Source organism: Dermacentor albipictus, chromosome 3, assembly GCF_038994185.2.
Source record: "Dermacentor albipictus isolate Rhodes 1998 colony chromosome 3, USDA_Dalb.pri_finalv2, whole genome shotgun sequence".
NCBI lineage: Eukaryota > Metazoa > Arthropoda > Arachnida > Ixodida > Ixodidae > Dermacentor > Dermacentor albipictus.
Window position 1 is genome coordinate 182301728 of NC_091823.1, and position 20438 is coordinate 182322165.

Here is a 20438-nt window from a genome sequence, read left to right on the forward strand (position 1 = left end):
TTGACGTAACGGGTGACGTTGGTGGTCAGGCGCGGCCCACAGTACCTCTCTTGTATCCTTACGAGCCTACGGGAAAATCGAAGGTGCCTGGCTATCTGATCATCATGCAGGCCATGCAGGATTTCTGGCTGCAATGCTACGGGCACAACGAGAAGGTAGTTTGCATAGACTGGCTAGAAGTTCTTTATGAGGACGTCGTTTTGCAAATAAAACGAGGACAACCCGCGCCTAAATGCCGTAGGAACAATGTCGGTGTTGCCTTCCAAATATTCTACATGCCTTTTAGCTCCAAATCTGCTCATTGTTCACCGAAGTCTTCCGTGCTTATTGCTCCTTGGAAGGTGTTGTCTTTGTCATTTTACGATGGCGGGACAATGGGGCTGTGTGATAGACAGTCGGAATCAGAGTGCTTGCGTCTGGATTTGTAGACGACGGTGATGTCAAATTTCTGGCGTCTGATAGTCCAACGTGTGAGGCGTCCTGAAGGGTCCTTTAAATTTGCCAGCCAACACAAGGCATGGTGATCACTTACGGCTTTGAAGGGCCTGCTATATACGTAAGGACGGAATTTTGTGGTAGCCCAAAGGATGGCAAGGCATTCTTTTCCCGTCGTAGAATAATTGGCTTCCGCTTTCAGCAGGTATCAGCTAGTGTAAGTGATCACCCTTTCAAGTCCGTCTTTCCTCTGGACTAGGATATCGCCAAGGCCTAGACTACTGGCATCAGTGTGGATTTCTGTATCGGTGTCCTTGTCGAAGTGCTCAAGTACCGGTGGCGACTGCACCCGGCGTTTGAATTCTTGAACTGTGTCAGCCTGCAGCATTTCCCACTTGAACTTGACATCAGATGTAGTTAGGTGTGTCATCGGCTCAGCGATACGTGAAAAGTTCTTGACAAAGCGCCTGTAATTAGGCACGCAAGCCAAGAAATCTGAGCACTCCCTTCTTGTCGATGGGCTGGGGGAAGTTAGCGATCGCAGATGAATTCTGCGGATCATGGCAGACTAGATTTGCTGAGGACGTGGCCCAAAAACAGATGCTCATCGTAATCAAAGTGGCACTTTTCTGGCTTCAGAGTGGGCGCTGATGACTTGATGGTCTCTTGTACTGTTCCAAGCTGCCTAAGGTGATCGCTGAAATTCCTGGTGAAGACAAAGATGTCGTCGATGTAGATGAGACATGTCTGCCACTTCAACCCTGTTAACATTGTGTCCATCATGCGCTGGAACGTTGCAGAGGCCGAGCACAGTCCAATTGGCCGGACCTTGAACTCGTAGAAGCCGTCCGGCTTGATGAAGGCAGTTTTTTTGCGATCTCTCTCATTGACTTCTATTTAGCCAGACTTAGCCAGACAGTAGCCAGACTTAAGATCCATTGGCGAGAAGTAGTTAGCATTGCAAAGCCGATCTAATGTGTCGTCTATGCGTGAGAGGGCTAAAAGTACTTCATCTTGTTCAGTCGACGATAATCGACGCAGGAATGAAGGGTTCTGTCTTTTTCTTCACCAAGACTACAGGAGGTTCCCACAGGCTTCTTGACAGCTGGTTGATGTCGTTAAGCAGCATTTCTTCGACTTGTTGCCTTATAGCTTCACATTTTCGCATCGAAACTCAGTAAAGGCTTTGGTGGAGTGGTCGAGGACACTCTTTGGTTATCATGTGATGTTTTGCAGCTGTTTGTTGAATATACGATCAAGTTGAAAAGCAGTCTTTGTATGGTTGGTGCAGACTTTTAAGCGTTTGCTGCTTACTCACGGGAAGACTTGAATTTAGGTTGAAGACTGGTTCCTGGACGTTGACTTCCAAGACAGATCCAACAGAATCCGAGAGGATAAACGCATTGCTGGTTTCCACAATTTCCTCAGTGTATGCAATCGTCGTGCCCTTGTTAATGTGCTTGACCTCCTGGCGGACGTTTGTGGACATCACTTTTGCATTTCCTCCGTGCAGTCGAGTGATCTCTCTTGCGACTCAAATTTCATGGCGGAGCAGTACGCGTTAGTCGCCCTCAATAATGCCTTCTACATCTGTGGGTGTTTCGGTGTCTATGAAAATGACAATGATGGAGCGAGGCGGGATGCTGACTGGAAGTTCTCTCCGGCGGTATTTCTCAGTCAGTAGACGGCATTGACTTCTACTTTAGGTCAGTGACTATGTTTTGTTGATTAAGAAAGTCCATGTCGAGAATTACTTCACTTCAGCACTCTTCAAGGATAACAATGGTCGCAGTGTAAGTTCGGTCATGCACTCTGTCTCTTGCTGTGCAAATTCCAGTCGGTGTTATAAGGTTTCCTTTAGCTGTCCGGATATGAGGGCGGTCTGTCAGCTCCTGTGTCTGCTAGAGCGGCGGCGTTGTTGTTGTCGAGAAGCATGTCAAGACCGGTAGTTCTTAGTCTTGTATTGCGTTTGGGTTGTGGCGTCGCGTTACGGCTGCATCTCATTGTTCTGTAGCTGGTGTGTCTTGTCATCAGGTCTTATTTTGTTGGCATATCTTTTGCTCCGAGGCTTCGTTGGGATTGCAGCCTGTCATTCCTGTGTTGTCGAGATACAGTTGAATCTCGCAATAACGAAATCTGTGGGGAACGCAAAAAGAATCGCTTTTGCGCGAATCTTGTTTTTGCAAAAAGAGACAGCCGCATAAGTAATCCATCGCAGAAGAAAACTTTACTGTCAAAAACTTAGCCTACTTTGTAAGCTTTGCTCGAGGATATAGAATCGCATTGCCGACAGCACAAATTGCACCGCATGCGTAGACCAGCAGTGGCAGCACTGCCGTAGCGCTGTATTCTCGGTCAATTGCTTTCGCAGGTGCGATCACTTTTCCGAGATTTTGCGTAACTCGGCACCGGATGCAGAGCAACAGCGCATGCAGCATTTCTCCAGCCCATGCTGTTGCATGTAGGTGCCGATGCCTCCAGTGCCGAGCGCAAAAGTGATCATATTGACACGTGTACTTATCTTTATCGGGCGACCTCGTTTAGCCGCCTAACAAATGTTATCGCACAGTGCGGGACGCGCCTGCATGTATCCGAACTTTCTGGAAAGTTATTGATGCTTCTATCCGCTGTCTGTTGTCGACGAACCTTGTGTTATCCGATTTCATCGCTTGACGTGAATGGTGTAGAACATTGTAGAAGGCATGCGGGTCCCAACGATTAGTCTGGAACATTCGATGACTGCTGTATAAAAGCCGACTCGCTTGACCCGCTGATCAGATTTTCGACGATCGCTGAGCGTGTTCGCCGCTATCGTTGTGCTATAAGTGTAGCCTGTTTTGTGGGCACAGGTTCGTCCAATAAAAGTTTGTTTTGTCGTTCACAGTATTGCTACTGTGTTCTTTGACGACACGACCACGTGACATCTGGTGGAGGTGCTTGAGCGTTCATGTACCGAACGCCCCCGCAAAGCCGCGATCCAAGCCCAAAGGCCGAGGACAAAACCAACGTCGCCCAAGACCAGCGTGCTAGCCGCCGACTACAAGGACTTCCCCCAGAGCATGGACTTCTACCTGAGACGAGCAGGAAGATTGCCACCAAGTCCACCCCAATGACAGCCCCAGCATCCCCCGTCGTGCTGCAGGAGCCCAGGGAGCCCCCCACGTCCGCGGTTCAACATTCGAGGACCCGGAAACCTGGCTCGAGGCGTACGAGAGGGTCGCTGCATTTAACAGGTGGAACAGCGACGACAAACTGTGACATGTCTTCTTCGCATTGGAAGACGCTGCCAGGACGTGGTTCGAGAACAGAGAAGCCACCTTAACGACCTGAGACCTTTTCCGAAGCGGCTTCTTGCACACATTCACAAGCGTCGTACGCCGAGAACGAGCCCAAGCACTACTAAAAACCCGAGTGCAGCTGCCTAACGAGACCACCGCGATTTTTACAGAAGAAATGAGCCGCCTATTCCGCCACGCCGACCCGGAAATGTCGGAGGAAAAGAAAGTCCGGCTACTAATGCGTGGTGCAAAGGAGGAACTTTTCGCTGGTATGGTATGAAACCCACCGAAGACCGTCGACGAGTTTCTTCGCGAGGCCACTAGCATTGAGAAGACACTCGAGATGCGAAACCAGCAATCGACCGCCGCACCAACTCTACAAACTATGCCGGACTTCAGTCACTGGCCTCCAACGACCTGCGCGAGGCTATCAGGGCAGTCGTAGGAGAGGAGCTTCAGAAGATCTTCCCGTCGTCGCAGCCTCAAGTGGCCTCGATCGCTGACATCGTCAAAGATGAGGTTCAGCGGTCGCTTGGAGTTCCGGAGGTGCAACCCCAATTACCGCAACCCCAGCCCGAAGCGATGACCTACGCCGTCAAGGTCCCCCTCCGCGTCGTCCGCCGCCGCCGCCGCCAACACGCCCACCCGTCGCCCAGCGCACTTACGGGAGGAAGACGGACATTTGGCGAGCCCCCAACCACCGCCCACTCTGCTATCACTGCGGAGAAGCCGGCCATGTGTACCGCCGATGCCCATACCGGGAGATGGGACTGCGAGGATTCGCCGTCAACGCTCTGCGCCCGCAGCAAAATGAACGCCCTCACGATATCGCCGACTACCTTGCCGCTACTCAGTGGAGCACTCGACGACCATCGTGTTCGCCATCGCCAGGCCGCTACCTGTCGCCGCAGCGCCGACCATACACTGGCCCAGCCCGGGGCCGGTCAGCGAGCCCATATCCGGAAAACTAAAAGCGGCAACTGATGGAGGTGCGGTTGCTGGTCGTTGAACTGACGAAGATCCTCCGCCGCCGCCGAAGACGACGAAGAAACGATCCCGACGACCTAATGACGACACGCCGCCGTCCCGACGAAGTCGGGAAGCCAAGACTACACCGACGAAAGACGGCTTGACGACGCGACGTTCCAGCTTCAGTTCAACGCGGCGCAGCCGTGATTCGACGCAAAGACAGAACTGCAACGCCAGACAAAGAACCACCGACCTCGACGTACATCTCGACGGCCACGCAGTGACTGCCTTAGTCGACACAGGGGGCGATTAGTCCGTAATGAGTGGACACATGGCCGCCCAGTTGAAGAAGGTTAAGACTGCATGGGAGGGCCCTCAAATTCGGACTGCTAGAGGACACCTCATTACGCCGACTGGAATCTGCACGGCAAGAATAACCGTTCATGACCGGACTTACCCTGCCACCTTCGTTATCCTCGAACAGTGTTCACGAGACGTCATTCTCGGCATGGACTTCCTGAACCAACACGGCGCAATCATAGACCTGAAGTCGAAATCGATAACGCTGTCGGAAGATCAAGCGATACTGCCGGAGAGCTTTCGTAGTCACCACGCCTTGAATGTTCTCGAAGATCAAGTGAGCATCCCGCCTCGCTCTAGCATTGTTATTTCGGTCGGCACCGAAACACCCGCTGTCGTAGAAGGCGTCATCGAAGGCGACTACCGTCTACTGCTAGAACGTGAAATTTGCGTCGCAAGAGGGATCGCTCGACTGCATGGAGGGAAAACTGAAGTGTTGCTGACAAACTTCAGCCGAGAGTTCAAGCACATCAATAAGGGCACGACGATCGCGTACATCGAGGAAATTCTGGAAACCAGTAATGCGTTTGTCCTCTCGGATTCCACCGCATCTACCCCGACGACCTTGGTTCCCGAACCAGACTACGACATTAATCCAAGTCTCCCCGTGATTAAGCAACAGCAGCTCAGAAGTCTGCTCCAACGATACAAAGGCTGCTTTTCGACGTCATCGAGGATTCGACAAACACCAGTCGCCAAGCATCGCATAATAACCGAAGACTGTGCTCGACCTCTCCGCCAGAGCCCTTACCGAGTTTCGCCGTGAGAACGCGAAGCTATAAGAGAACAAGTCGACGAAATGCTGCACGACGACATCATCCAGCTGTCGAAAAGCCCGTGGGCATCCCCTGTTGTCCTGGTGAAGAAAAAGGACGGAACCCTACGTTTCTGCGTCGATTATCGTCGTCTGAACAAGATCACGAAGAAGGTCGTATACCCCCTCCCACGGATAGACGACGCATTGGATCGGCTCTGCAACGCTAAATCCTTCTCGTCAATGGACCTCAAGTCTGGCTATTGGCAAATAGAAGTCGACGAAAGAGATCGCGAGAAGACGGCCTTCATCACCCCAGACGGCCTCTACGAGTTCAATTATGCCATTCGGACTGTGCTCGGTGCCTGCAACGTTCCAGCACGTGATGGACACGGTTTTAGCAGGATTGAAGTGGCAGACCTGTCTCGTTTACTTGGATGACGTCGTTGTCTTCGCCAGAAATTTCGACGATCACCTGAGGCGGCTTGCGACAGTACTAGACGCCATCAAGTCATCAGGGCTCACTCTGAAGCCGGAAAAATGCCGCTTTGCTTACGATGAGCTTCTGTTCCTAGGCCATGTAATCAGCAAATCTGGTGTCCGCCCAGACCCGCAAAAGACAGCTGCCATCGCGCAGTTCCCACAACCCATCAACAAGAAGGCAGTGCGTAGATTCCTTGGCATGTGTGCCTACTACAGGCGCTTCGTCAAGGACTTTTCACGCATCGCTGAGCCGTTGACACGTCTAACTAAATGTGATGTTGAGTTCATGTGGGAAACGCCGCAGGCCGACGCATTTGAAGAACTCAAACGACGCATGCAGTCGCCGGCGGTGCTTGCGCACTTCGACGAGTACGCTGATACAGAAATACTTACTGACGCCAGTAGCCTAGGCCTCGGTGCCATTCTAGTCCAGAGGAGAAACGGAGTCAAACAGGTGATAGCTTACGCTAGCCGGTCACTGTCAAAAGCGGAAGGCAACTATTCTACGACCGAAAAGGAATGCCTCGCCATCGTTTGGGCTACAGCTAAATTTCACCCTTATCTTTATGGCAAGCCATTCAAAGTCGTCAGTGACCATCACGCGTTGTGTTGGCTAGCGAATATAAAGGATCCTTCAGGACGACTGGCACGGTGGCGCCTCAGACTACAAGAATACGACATCACTGTAACCTACAAGTCCGGACGAAAACACTCCTATGCCGATTGTCTATCACGCGCACCCACTGACCCGCCGCCGCAAGATGACGGGAATGACGACGCCTTCCTTGGAATGATAACCGCGGAAGACTTTGCCGAACAGCAACGGGCAGACCCGGAGCTAAACGGCCTCTTCGAATATTTGGAAGGGCGCACCGACGTTGTCCCCAGGGCATTTAAGCGCGGATTATCTTTCTTCACGCTTCAAAACAATCTACTCGTGAAGAAGAACTTCTCACCAGTCCGCGCCAATTACCTTCTTGTTGTCCCGTCAGGACTTCGTCCAGAAGTATTGCACGCCCTGCATGACCATCCGACCGCTGGACACCTTGGATTTTCCCGGACACTATCGAGGATACAAGAAAAGTATTATTGGCCGCGCCTGACCGCCGACGTCGCCGGTTATGTCAGAACATGCCGAGACTGTCAGCGACCGAAGACACCGCCGACAAGGCCAGCCGGATTACTACAGCCAATCGAGCCTCCTTGCCGACCATTCCAGCAGATCGGGATGGACTTGCTGGGACCCTTTCCGACGTCAACAACCAGAAATAAGTGGATCGTCGTGGCGACGGACTACCTCACCCGCTTCGCTGAAACAAAAGCACTGCCGAAAGGTAGCGCAGCCGAAGTGGCGAAATTCTTTGTCGAAAACATCCTGCTGCGACATGGCGCCCCAGAAGTCCTCATCACCGACAGAGGAACGGCTTTTACAGCAGAGCTCACCCAAGCCATTTTGAAATACAGCCAGACAAGCCACAGGAGGACAACTGCCTACCACCCGCAGACAAATGGTCTCACAGAGCGCCTCAACAAGACCCTCGCCGACATGCTAGTGATGTACGTCGACATCGAACACAAGACCTGGGATGCCGTGCTGCCGTACATAACATTCGCTTGCAAAACGGCGGTACAAGAAACAACACAGATCACGCCGTTCAAGCTGGTCTACGGCAGGAACCCGACGACGACGCTTGACGCCATGTTGCCGCACGTCACTGACGAAGAGAATCTTGACGTCGCTACCTACAACTCGCCCGCCTACGGATCAAAAACCAGCAGCGTACCGACAGCCGACACTACAACCTCTGACGACGCTTCGTCGAGTACCAGCCCGGCGACCGTGTTTGGGTATGGACCCCGATACGCCGACGAGGACTGAGTGAGAAACTACTGCGACGCTATTTCGGACCCTACAAGGTCATCCGAAGTATTGGCGCACTGGACTATGAGGTCGTGCCAGACGGCATTTCGCATTCACAGCGGCGCCGCGCACGACCTGAAGTGGTCCACGTGGTGCGTCTTAAACAGTTTTACGGACGCTAACGAACTTCTCTTATTTTGTTTTCTTTGCTACGACTGCTTATTTATTACTTTCGTTTGTTTGCAGCATCGGGTCGATGCTTCTTAAGAGGGGGGTAATGACACGTGTACTTATCTTTATCGGGCGACCACGTTTAGCTGCCTAACAAATGTTATCGCACAGCGCGGGACGCGCCTGCATGCATCCCAACTTTCTGGAAAGTTATCGATGCTTCTATCCGCTGTCTGTTGTCGCGAAACCTTGTGTTATCTGATTTCATCGCTTGACGCGAATGGTGTAGAACATTGTAGAAGGCATGCGGGTCCCAACGATTAGTCTGGAACATTCGATGACTGCTGTATAAAAGCCGACGCGCTTGACCCGCTGATCAGATTTTCGACGATTGCCGAGCGTGTTCGCCGCTATCGTTGTGCCATAAGTGTAGCCTGTTTTGTGGGCACAGGTTCGCCCAATAAAAGTTTGTTTTGTCGTTCACAGTATTGCTACTGTGTTCTTTGACGTCACGACCACGTGACAATATCTTGTGCACCTGAAGGCAAATAATTGAGATAATGGCCCTTTCGTGCAAATCTATGTCCAGCGTCGAATCCGCATGCAATGCCTGTCGGGTGGCACCAAAACCAGCGCTCTTAAAGCAAGGGATGCGTATTTGTGGACGATTGCTCAATCATGGCCCAATGTGAGACACTCCATATGCTGCAACTGCCATCTCAGGCACCATGATGAATCCCATGTCGATGGGACGTGGATTTCCTTGTCTTTGCTGCATTTTTCTCACCGACGTGCACATTACGCAGTGCATTGCCGCGATCAGTGATTGTTGTTCGAAATGCACGTTCAGTTTGTGTTCAGTTTCACCCCACACAATTGGCCTAGGCCTCGTAGAGTCGTCAGCCGCGGGGAACGCAAACTGAATTCACGTTTCGAAAAACGATCTACGATCTCACCTAGTAGGCATGCAAAAACCGTTGTCACATGTTGGTAAACAAGTACATGTGTCAATATTTAATGTAATACAAAAATAAAAAGCATAATTAATGCATACTTTATGCATTAATGTTTTATTAACGAGAGCTTTGTCATAAAGAAATATAGATTGCAAGAATATAGATTGTGGGATAAAATTGAACAAAGTTCGTTAAGACACATGCGTGCCTACTGAGAAAGAAATCCAACAAAAATTGATATATACAAAACGTACTGCTGTCTAATCGGCATGATCTCCGAAAAAAATCAATATTTTGCATTGAACAGGCGTTCCATTTCAAGAGTTTTAACTACAAGCACTACAGTTGAGCGTGCCATGCTTCAAAGCAGTTTCTCAATTTAAAACATTGCAGAATGTTTCATGTCTTGCAGTAAACTTGTTTTCTAAACTAACCAAGCTGCGGCTGCCAATGTTCCAGGCTTGTTGGCGTTGTCGTTGCTCTCGGAGTCAAAGTCCAACAAAAAGGCAGCATCCTCAGACAAGCTGCTATTCGATCCATTGATAAAATCAGTTGTAGATGCAGCAGAAGCATGAGATCACTATCCACTATCTTTCGAAGTGTGCACACCACTTCCAAAAGCAGCCACTTTTGCTTTCTACTATGACGTCCACGAAACATTGGAATTCAAATTTCTCTTTGGGTGAGTTGGTACATACTTCATTTGCAAATTATAACAGCACTAACACGTTCAACACGTCCTTGTTCCTTTGCGGTTGCATGTGTTAGCGGTGTTATAATTTTCACATCAAGAAACTTTGGAAGACGTTCAAAAATCACTGCCAAGGGGGAAAAAAGAGCAAACTCCTTAGGAAACAAAAGTATAGTTCTCCTCCTCCACGTTGTGGGATTCTCACCCGTGCTCTTGGGACAAAGGAACAACACAGTAGCACAAACTATCACAAGGGCATTTATTGCACCTTTCATGGATCAATGCCTGCTAGCCGAGTTACTATCCGCAAAACATGCCGATGGGCGCGTGACAAATCGCGGAAGTTTGACTCACCATGACCGGATAACGAGCGAATATGTTCGCCCCATGCTGGACACCAATGCCTGGTCGTTCGCACGTACGGTCACACCAACGGTGGAACCTTCGAACGAGGCCTTGCGAGATGGTCTTGCTGAAGCATGGATCGGCGCACGCGTGGAATGTCCGCACTGCTTACCGACCCTGAGCCTAAAGAGGAAGAGCCTTCTCCTTTCCGCGCCCAAGTAACCCCGCTGTTAGGTGGCGTTAGCAGTGCAACAATCGTGCCATCTCTCGTACTGCGCTTAAACCATACAGATTGCCGCGGGCACCAAACAACGTGTCGAAGCTGAATTACAGGAGACGGGAGCTATGTGGGAAAACAACATATCAGGGGACGCATGAGAGTCGCACATCCCCACAATTTCCGATGATGGTGTAGTGTGTCCGTGAGCAGAGCGAAAAGTCTCAAAAGTGCCATTTCAAAGCATCGGTAGTGGGCTAATGACGCCCAGTGGGCGGCGTAGGGAAAGGGCTTAACTTTAATTGAATAGTGGTGCTGTATGTAATTCAATTAAATATTATAATTGCAATATACATTGTGTACCATGTTTCGCTTTGTAGCAAAGACACTCCTGTTTCGCACAGTGCTGCTTTCGGGCCTGGGTGTCCTCAACGCTGAGTGCGTGCCTTAGATCCATTTGTTTGGCAGGTGTTTACGTGCTCCTTCTGCATACGTGGCCAGCACGTTGTTGAGATGCCACCTCCAAGTGCTTCTCTTCAGGCTATCCACAATTGTAATACAGTGGTAGACCAACTGCGCCATTTGTGCCAATTGCGCAATAGTTCTTTTTTTTTGCGTTTTAAAGGTAATACAATGTTTTCAGTAGGGTTATGCAACTACAGTGAATCATCCATTTTTCATGCATGCCTTATAATTTGGACACTTTCGCAGCATTGCCACAGTACCTCATATGCTCGGTGTACAAGAGTGTTTGGAGGTCAGAATGCTTTGGCGTCCGATTTTCCTGACTTTTTGCCATGGTTGCAGGTCCAGAATGGCATTGATCAAAGCCACTGCCATTTTGATTACCTCGCTGCCTCAAGCAGGTGCTTCAGTAAAATGTTCAATGCAAACCGCCATGAGAAACTGCATGGAAACCAAATATTGGTCGCTTGGAAGTTGGGAATAATGAGATTGCACTGTAATACTTGTATGATTTAATGGCAGTGTAAGGGGGATCGTATAGTAAATGTTCTAAGACAACATTCACGAGGCACTGCTTTTGACCGTAGTTATTTCATTCTTCTTGTGCAGCTTGGCCAGTTCAGTGACGACCAGTTCTGCTCCAAGCTGCGCACAGCCGTGTCCCACCATTCACCTGTTCACGTAAGTCTGTTGGTTGCCTGGAACTTGCGCTGGAACTACCTGGGGCATGTGCAGGTGCTTTACGAGAGTGACCCGATGCTGCCCTCTGGATTCCGTCAAGTGCTCGAGGGTCCTCTGCACTCAGTGTCCCGGCAGGCGCTGCGGCCCGGAAAGGAGCTCTGGGATGTGCTGCTGACACTGCGTCATCTTCGGGAGGGTGCCTACTTTGGCGACGAGTATCCCAGTGCCTTGCAGTCCTTCCTTGACCCAGGTGATAGTACACCTTGGGAAGGCTCTCGTTAAGATGCATTGGGTGCATGTTAAAAACTCCAAAAGGTCAAAATTAATCCACCGTTATCCACTATGGTGTGTGCCTCACAATCTGATCGTAGATTTAACCAACACCAACTAGACTTCTTCAGGCCTCCTCACTGCCTGTGTGACATCACGCATTTAGCCCGACAGAGCTAGCTGCCACTGGCAGAGCTGCATGTTTTCTTTGTGCATTGTGGACGGGTTGTATTGAACAATGCCACCAACTCTTGTGGTAGTAGCTAGTGAACTTGTTAAGGAACTTTAATGCAGGAAATCAAAACGAAGATGTTTTTCTGAAATAGTACCAGGTTTGGGGGCCTCATGCACTACCGCTGAAAAAAGTTACCAGTGGGTTGACCGAGACCAAAAATAAATATAAGTTGTTTTTTTTTTAATAAAAATGCACTGTCACCAAAGAAAGTTACGGAAAGGGTTGATCGACAACAACAAAAAAAGCTTATTATTAATTTACACAAATATAGGTTAGGTAGTTGCTCACTTCACTTATTACACTTATAACTTCACAGGCACCTAATGAAATTTTATCTTTACAAATATGCACATATTCATGTTCACTCTTTTTAGAGTATACAAATAAATAAACACACACATACATGCACACATACAACTTTCTTATCTAGAGACATATGCTGTACAGTCAAGAAAAATAGTTGGCAAAGTGTCTGGCGTCAATTGTGTTACTTTAACAGGCGCTTCAATTGTCCACCCATCAGTGTCCGTGTACGCCGATGTTGCTCGCACATATTCAGGTTTGAAGTGGCATTCGCACACATGCACGTTATAAAGATGGAAAAGACGCATGCAAACAAATGAATTCTGAAGCCGGCTCAACTGATCAACAAATGAAGCCATGCTGTTCTAGTGAATCGCCGAATGTAGCAAGAAACCTGACTCGCTTAAATTGAGGGATCGTGAAAACCTATTGCTTTTTTTTTTTCATATCTAGTAAATTGTACACTAAGGAGGATTAATCAATATCTACAATTCTGCCTACCGTACCTTGGGGTTTGTCAACTGTGTAACATCCATAGTTCGGCAACATCCACGTTGTCGTGCCGCACTGCATGTTGCCATAGGGCTCTTCACTTGTGTTTACTTGGGAATGAGAAGAACCGAACTTCTCCATCTTAATTCCACTGCGCATTAGCACACAGCACCAGCTCCAGGCAAGTGTGAAACATCAACACACAGGGCTTATGCACAGAATTGATTTCAAAACAAGTCCACAAATGCACAAGACAAAGAACGGCCCTGTCTGCTCCTGCAAGTTCGGCATGTTAGGTCATGCATTGTGCCCAGAAAGTTGAACAGGTTACGATTTGTGCCGGAGTCCTGAGGAACCGGGAACAGCGGACCAATGAACCAGATGGCAGGGTGCTGCAACCATAAGTGAGCGTGTAGTTTTTTTCCTTTTTGATTCGCCAGACTTCAAATGCTGTGTTTATTTTTATACTTCTGGGAATCGGGAATTTGTTGCACATTGTGTGTTTGCACAAATTAATCAAGCAAAACAGTTCTAACCACCAGTCGGGGCAGCTGCCATGGATCTTAGAAGGTTGACGAGGTTGGACTTGTTGGTGGTGTATGACGATTTGGGAGTTGAGGCGGATGAACAAATGAAAAAGCCAGCTATCATAAAGGCAATTCAAGATAGTGGCAATGATGATGAAAGCATCAAGATTGCTTGGGAGGTGATACAACAACCACGGGAGCGTGAGTGTCGTGAACGTAAGCGTGAGCGCCAAGAACTTAAGATTAAGTGTGAGCATCAAGAACGTGAGAGTGAGCAAAAGTACGAGAAAGAGAAGGCAGCATTGGAAAAACAGATACAATATTTTCAGCAGTTAAAGGAACAAAGACAACACCTGTCAGAAAATTTTGTAGACAGTACAGAGCGAAAGAATGAGGAAGTATCTAGCGGATTTTCGCCAAAAGCCAATGAGAAGAGTAGTGCCTGTGAGATTGGCTGCACATTCATAGGTGAACGGAAAAGATTAGCCGCTAACGATGCCTTAGTGCCAACAGAGGCCATTAAAGGCCAGAGTGAGAGCGACGAGGTGCTGTGCCAACAGAGGACCGTAGAGACAGCTAGGCCAGCTGCGAACAAATTGGCACAGTTAACACTGCGCGTGTACGTCACATCTCATGGTATCGAGGTCGTTAGCAAGATACAGGGTACTGTTGACCCAACAGACACGGGCATCCATGTTGAGTCAGATCTGCGTGCCGAAGTAAAGTGCCAGCTGGACTATGCATTTGAGGGTAGTTCGCAGGATTGCGAGCTCCGTAGCTCAAGGGAAGACCACTGCATTGTTCAGGGATCGGTGCAGCTCTCCGCCAGTCTAGGTAGCCAAGAGAGGGATGATTTAGTTAAAGGTCATTCAGACTGTGCGGGTAAGAGACCGATCTAGGCCGACGAAATGTGTACCGGCCAGCACGAGGCGCGAGAAAGCGATATGAAAGAGAGTTCGAGAAAAAAGCGCCGTAGAAAGAAGCGCGCTAAAGATCGGAATGCGGGGGCTAATGTAGCGCAGCCAAAGACGGTGAGACGCAGAAAGCCAGGGCGCAAGGAAAAGAAAGGTGCGGTCGCCGTTGACGATGTTGGTGCATGAAAGACGTTTGGGCCACCGGTCAAAAAGTAACCGAAAAGCATATTCTGCATGGACGCGGACAAAGGGCATGGGACAGTTATGTTTCTTGTTGGTCCGTCATTCTTTTCGAAGTTGAGCGTGTAGTGCGAAGGAGCGCAAGGTGGCAAGACGAGACCAGGTGGTAGGGAGACGCGACGCGGTCAGTCGAGTTCGTGATGAAAGAGGGGCGCCAGGACGCAAATTGGCAGGAGGCTGTAACGTTTTGGAGGAGCTGATAGTGAGTCAGCCCTTTTGTTGTTCCTTGGTAGCCAGAATAGCTTTTGAACCGCGACCACCTCGGGTATGGCTCAAAGTACGAGTCAGACGTAAACGTCTGGTACGGGAGGCCAAGAACGCTTCCGTCGAAGGAAAACGTTTTTTTTTTTTAGCATTTGAAAATTTTTGAGAATTGAGACTAGTTTCTTTCAGTATGTTAGGTATGAGCTTTGTGTTTTGTTCGAGAAGCTCCGAGATTGGAAAGATGCATTTTATGTAAACATGTGGTTTCGCGAGGTGTTCATTAATGAGTAGATAGGCTTTCTTTTTTTGTGTGGGTGAGTAACCTGAGTGTCAAGGTTGTCCGGGAGAGGCCTATGTCAATGCATGTGTGTATTAGCTAACCTTCTTTTTTTTTTATAAGTGTTTTTTTTTCTAAGGTTAGGCACGTAGATTTTCAGTTAGTGCATGATTTGCACTAAGAACGTTCTTAGTTTCTTTAGCGCGTGTCCTGTGCGGACTTTAGCGCGTGTCCTGTGCGCGTGTCCTGTAGATTTTTGGCGGTTGCTTGTGTGTGTTTAGGGCGGTCGTGTTGTGACTTTTTTAGTGAGCGTGCGTAGAACATGTTACTAGCAGACGCATTTTTTTTAAGGGTTCTACGGAGTGCATAAGTTACACAAGTGTAGTTTGTTCAAGGTACATGTCCTGTGTGGACTAAAGACACGTGAGTAAGCGTGATGGAACGTTTGCCTACCACTCAAGTACGCATTCTGATTAGTGACCACAAAGCTAGTGCGCTTGTGATTACGTACTTGTAGAGTTGACTGGACTGTTCAGTGGCACCAATACGCGCGATAAGTACGCCACTGCAATAAGGTAAGAACAGGTTGTTCGTGAAGTTAGGCCACTTATGTTATGCTCGGCTGTTTTCGTTATTTGTTTGCAACGACGACCCTTTGTTTTGCTACAACAATAACACTGGTTTTGTCGGCATTCGAGGAGAAATGGATAGCAGTTTAGAAAGGTGGTTGAAACAGCTTTATCGAAATTGAGGAAAGAAAAGATCAGGGTTCACTTTGACTTAGTAATAGCCAGGCGAGTCAAGGGTGAAGAGCCTGCGCTTACACGTGATGCAGCGCTGTGTTGTTTTGTTTGTTTGACGTATGTTCTCGAGGGCCCAGGATAGCGAAGTTCGTCACACGAGGCTCGACACCAGTACCCTACAGGTTCTTTCAGCGTTCCTCAATACCACCGAATTGATTTCACCGAACATTCCGAACTTCTGGGGCGAGGAGGAGCTGTTAGATACGGGACCTTTTCCTGAGCCTCCTTCGAGTTCACCAGACCACATCGAATCGCGCCACAGCTAATTAAGAAGTGCAGAAGCACATCTACCCCGTTCCCGAGGCGCAGCACATGCAAACAAGTTGGCGTCCCCCACCTTGTGCGCCGCAGGTGGAGCTATTTACTGCTTGACTCTTCCCGAAAGTGTAGCGAGAGCCTGGCACTGTTCCAGGTAACGTGGGTCCCGAGTCAAGATGGCTGTAATGCACCATGAAGCCCTGGCAGCAATCTCCCCATCCGCCTTTGTGGAGGCAGTTGCAGACCTGGAAGGCAATACCGCAAAGAGAAGTAAGCCCTCGAACAATTGGGGCCCAAGGAGCGACCCTTTGCGCCGGTTGAGACACAATCGCATGGGTGCCTACCATTGGCCGAAAATGACGCCACCTGAGCGGCCTCGCCGATTGGCTGAACGTGACGTGACTTCGAGACACCGAAAGGGTTAAAAGCCAGAGACCGGGAGCAGCAGCGGAGCATTCCTTCATTCATTTCTTTCGAGCTTCTTGCCACGGGCTGCAGCATCTGAGTTGCTGCCGGCCCGTAATAACCTTATGACTGTTAATTTCTTTGTACTCTCAGTGTAAATAATGTAAATAAACCTCCAGTTTTCATCTCAAAGTCCTCCTCAACCTTGGCCAACTCCCGTACCCAATGGCAAGGTCCAAAAATCTGGGGGACAGCAATTCGCATTGTCCTCCAGATCCAACAACTAGTGGCAGCTGTGGGATTGTCTCCAAATGCAACACTGCGTAGTCTTCAGTCAGACTAGTGAAGACCACGTTTCGCACTTGAGGGACATCTTTTCAAGGTTCCAGAAAGGAGCTTTGAAGTTTAAACCACGAAAGTGGTTCTTCTTTTGCACTGCTATTAACCTTGGGCATGTTGTCACAAAAGATGCTGTAAGTCCTGACCCATCGAAACTGGCATCTGTTCAGATGTTCCGGCCTCCTCGAACCATGCAGGAACTCCAGTCATTCATGGGGGTTACGTCATACTTCAGGGAGTTTATCCGTAACTACAGTGTTATCGCTGCACCTCTACGATCTCCTAAAGAAGAATTCTGCTTTTTCCTGGGAAGAGGATCAGCAAGTGGCATTTGAGACATTAAAGTGCTCTTTGTGTTAGCCGCCTGTCTTTAAACTGTTCTCGGAGAAAGAACAATTCGATGTGGAAGTTTACAGTGATGCATCTCGTCTTGGCTTAGTAGGTCTGCTGCTGCGAGAAGATGAAGAGAGATTATATCGCCCTGTGTTATACCTAAGCAGGGCACTTGAAGGCACAGAGTTTAATTACTCATCGACGGAACTGGAAGCTCTTGCCGTAGAATGGGCTTTAGAGCAGTTGTAACCATATTTGATGGGCCACAAGTTCCAAGTGGTCGGTGACCACCACGCCCTTTACTGGATTTTGCGCTACAAGAAAGATAACCAACGTCTGCTTTGTCGGTTGCTGGTATTACAGGAATTTGACTTTGACGTCATCTACAAATTGGGAATCCTGCACAGTGCACCAGATTGTCCCTCGAGGATTCCTGCCATGGTCCCGAATCCAAATCCTTACAGTATCCTTACAGAATTCTTACATATCCTTACAATCCTTACAGATCCTTACAGAATCCAAATCCTTGCAGTATCCCATCCATCATTGTGATACTGTGGCAACATAAGTGACAAACAGCATAAGGATGCATTTTGTTCCTGATCTGGATCTGCTGAATGGTGTATTGGGCACAAAGAAACAGCAGGAACGGGCCCAAAATAAGCTTTTGATGCAAAATGAGGTGTTATACAGGAGAAGTCAACGTCCAGTCAGCAGTCGATTTCTCCTCTGCCTTCCTTCTCAGCGACAGGCTGAGACACTTAATAAATGCATGAGGGAAGGTATGGTAGCCGCATGGGCATTAGAAGAACATTCGAAGCGCTGAGGTCCAAATACTACTGGCCAAAGCTTTATGCGTATGTTAAATGGTATGTGAGCCACTGTGACTTTTATCACAGGATGAAGATGTCAACATCCGTGCTTTATGGATTACTGCAACCAGTAGAGGTGCACAGCCCTTTTCATACAGTTGGAATGGACATAGTAGGACCTTTCAAGAGCTCTAGAGAATATAAATATATCATCGTAGCCATTGACTGCCTCACAAAGTTTGTTGAGGCAAAACCCTTGAGGAATATAGAAGCTGCGACAGTTCAAAAGCTCATTTAGCATCTTGAAGCACGGATGCCCAGCCACGATTATTACAGATTGCGGTACTCAAATGTTGGCGCTTTCTACTGAAGCTTACTCAAGTATCGCGGCATCACACATGCTTCCACTACTGCATATCATCCTGCAGCAAATGGTTTGTGCGAAAGGGCCTACAAGACGATCAAGCAGGTGATTGCCATGACTACCACCGGAGGAAAAAAGTGGGCGGATGTACTCCCAATGTTGTAATTTGCTACAACACCTGGTACGAGGTTCACAAACTTCATTCTTCTCGGTGTATGGTAGGGATCCAGTGCTTCCTCTAGATATTGTTTTTAGCTGATGAGAACTTGAAGAACTGAAAGAAGAGTCCAGTTATGGCACGGTAGTGCATGAAAAACTGCAAAAGGCTAGAGAGCTTGTGGCTGCGTACATCAGATTGGCGCAAGAAAAGCAGAAGGACTACTTCAACAAGCACTACAAGGATGTTGTGTTCGAAAGAGGACAACTAGTGCTTCTTAAAGCTCCACCGTTCGGTGTTAAGTCGACCATGTGGTGTAACCCATGGTCCCATGAAATATGAGATCGAACTCGCCGATAACATGGGAACGGACATTGTCCATGTGGAGAAATTGAAGCCCTACCTGAGGCCAATTGCATAGATGGAACAACGTCGTTCTTCAGACTAAGCTCTACATGTGCCAGACGCAGTGTGGATGCAGTTAAGTTTGTGATGCAGTATAATGCCAGTGATTGTATTTACATTTCGTCTGTTAATATTGGGCAACAATGCTTGCGCTTGTAAAGTTTGTTTTACTATCGCGAATGTTACTTCTTGTGTATTTAGCGTATGCAGACGGGATGGCTTGTCTCAAAACTCATGCATGTCACGAGCGATAGCAGATGCTTGGTGCGTATGGTTCTCGTGCCTTGGTGTGAAGAAAACAAAGATTGGCGCCGCATTTGCGCTTGCGAGGGGCCAGGGTGTCTCCCAACTGGGAAAATTGGGAGAACCGGGAATTCTCAGGGATTTTGAATAGTGTGGAAGAACTCGGGCTAAACTCGGAGAATTTGTGCTTCTGTCAGGGAAAATTAGCTGTAATTTTATTGAAAGGCAAGGAAAGTCGTGGTTATGCTGGCTCGAGTAACTGACACAAATTGCAACGAATCGTCTTTGAAGCCGTGTCGTCAGCTGGAGGAGTTGCCAGTGTACAGTCAACGACCGACTTTCCGGATGCGTCTTCCTTTCCGGATGCGACTTTCCATAGAGTCAGTGTATCTGAACATCTGAAATTTCAGACGCAAGAATACCCTTCGCCATCCGATTTTCCGGACTTTTTGTCGTCACCACAGGCCCGAAACACCATTAATCAAGGCCACCACCACTACCGTTTTATCTCGCTGCTTCGAACCAGCGCCTTTGCACGCAGATCCCCTGGCAGCCGCAGCCACCACTGTGGCACCGCTAGGCCTAGCTACTTCGACGTTCGCTGTTAAGCTTCTTGTCATTGAGTGCCATGTTTTTCATTGAAAGAATTCGCCGCTTTCAGCAATGGCACTGATTCTGCCTTTGTGGTTCTCGCGATTGGCTTCGAAGCAATGCGTTGCATTATGCTGGTTCCCAAAAGTCAGCTTCGCCTCTGAACAGATATGTTGCTTGGTGAAGCATACGGAAAAGTACTGCGGCGAAGCATAACAAGCATGTAAAGGGGCTATTGCCATGGGACACAGTGTGTATTCCTTAATTATACACGCGTGCACCTGGTATCTCCTGTCACAGTATGAGCACTGATATGCCTATTCGTGTACCGACAGGCGTTCAGAGCTTTTTTTAATGTGCCTGTGGCGGTCTGAGGCCTTAAGGGACCCGTCACCAGGTCTGACCATTTTGAGCTGACAAGTGCAAAGCATACAATGTGCGCTAAACGATCGTGTTTGCAAAGAATTGCATCGCTATGCGCCACGGAAAGGTGTGAAATTTCAATCCGAATGCCGTTTTTCCTTCACCTTGTGGCGACCACACTCAAAGCCGGACGTTGACGTCCTCGTGTCCCGTGCCTATGTGCTCGTGTCTGCAGTG

The 20438-nt window shown here is 48.7% G+C and overlaps 1 protein-coding gene across 1 annotated transcript in view; it reads left to right on the forward strand.

The window, feature by feature from the left end:
- LOC135918083 (DNA mismatch repair protein Msh6-like) overlaps positions 1-20438 on the forward strand; it is a 564077-nt gene that overhangs the window by 283467 nt on the left and 260172 nt on the right. The window contains exons 14-15 of the mRNA XM_065451744.2: positions 11595-11666; positions 11721-11916. Coding sequence (XP_065307816.2) covers positions 11595-11666; positions 11721-11916 — 268 coding nt within the window. The remainder of the gene's footprint in view (positions 1-11594; positions 11667-11720; positions 11917-20438) is intronic.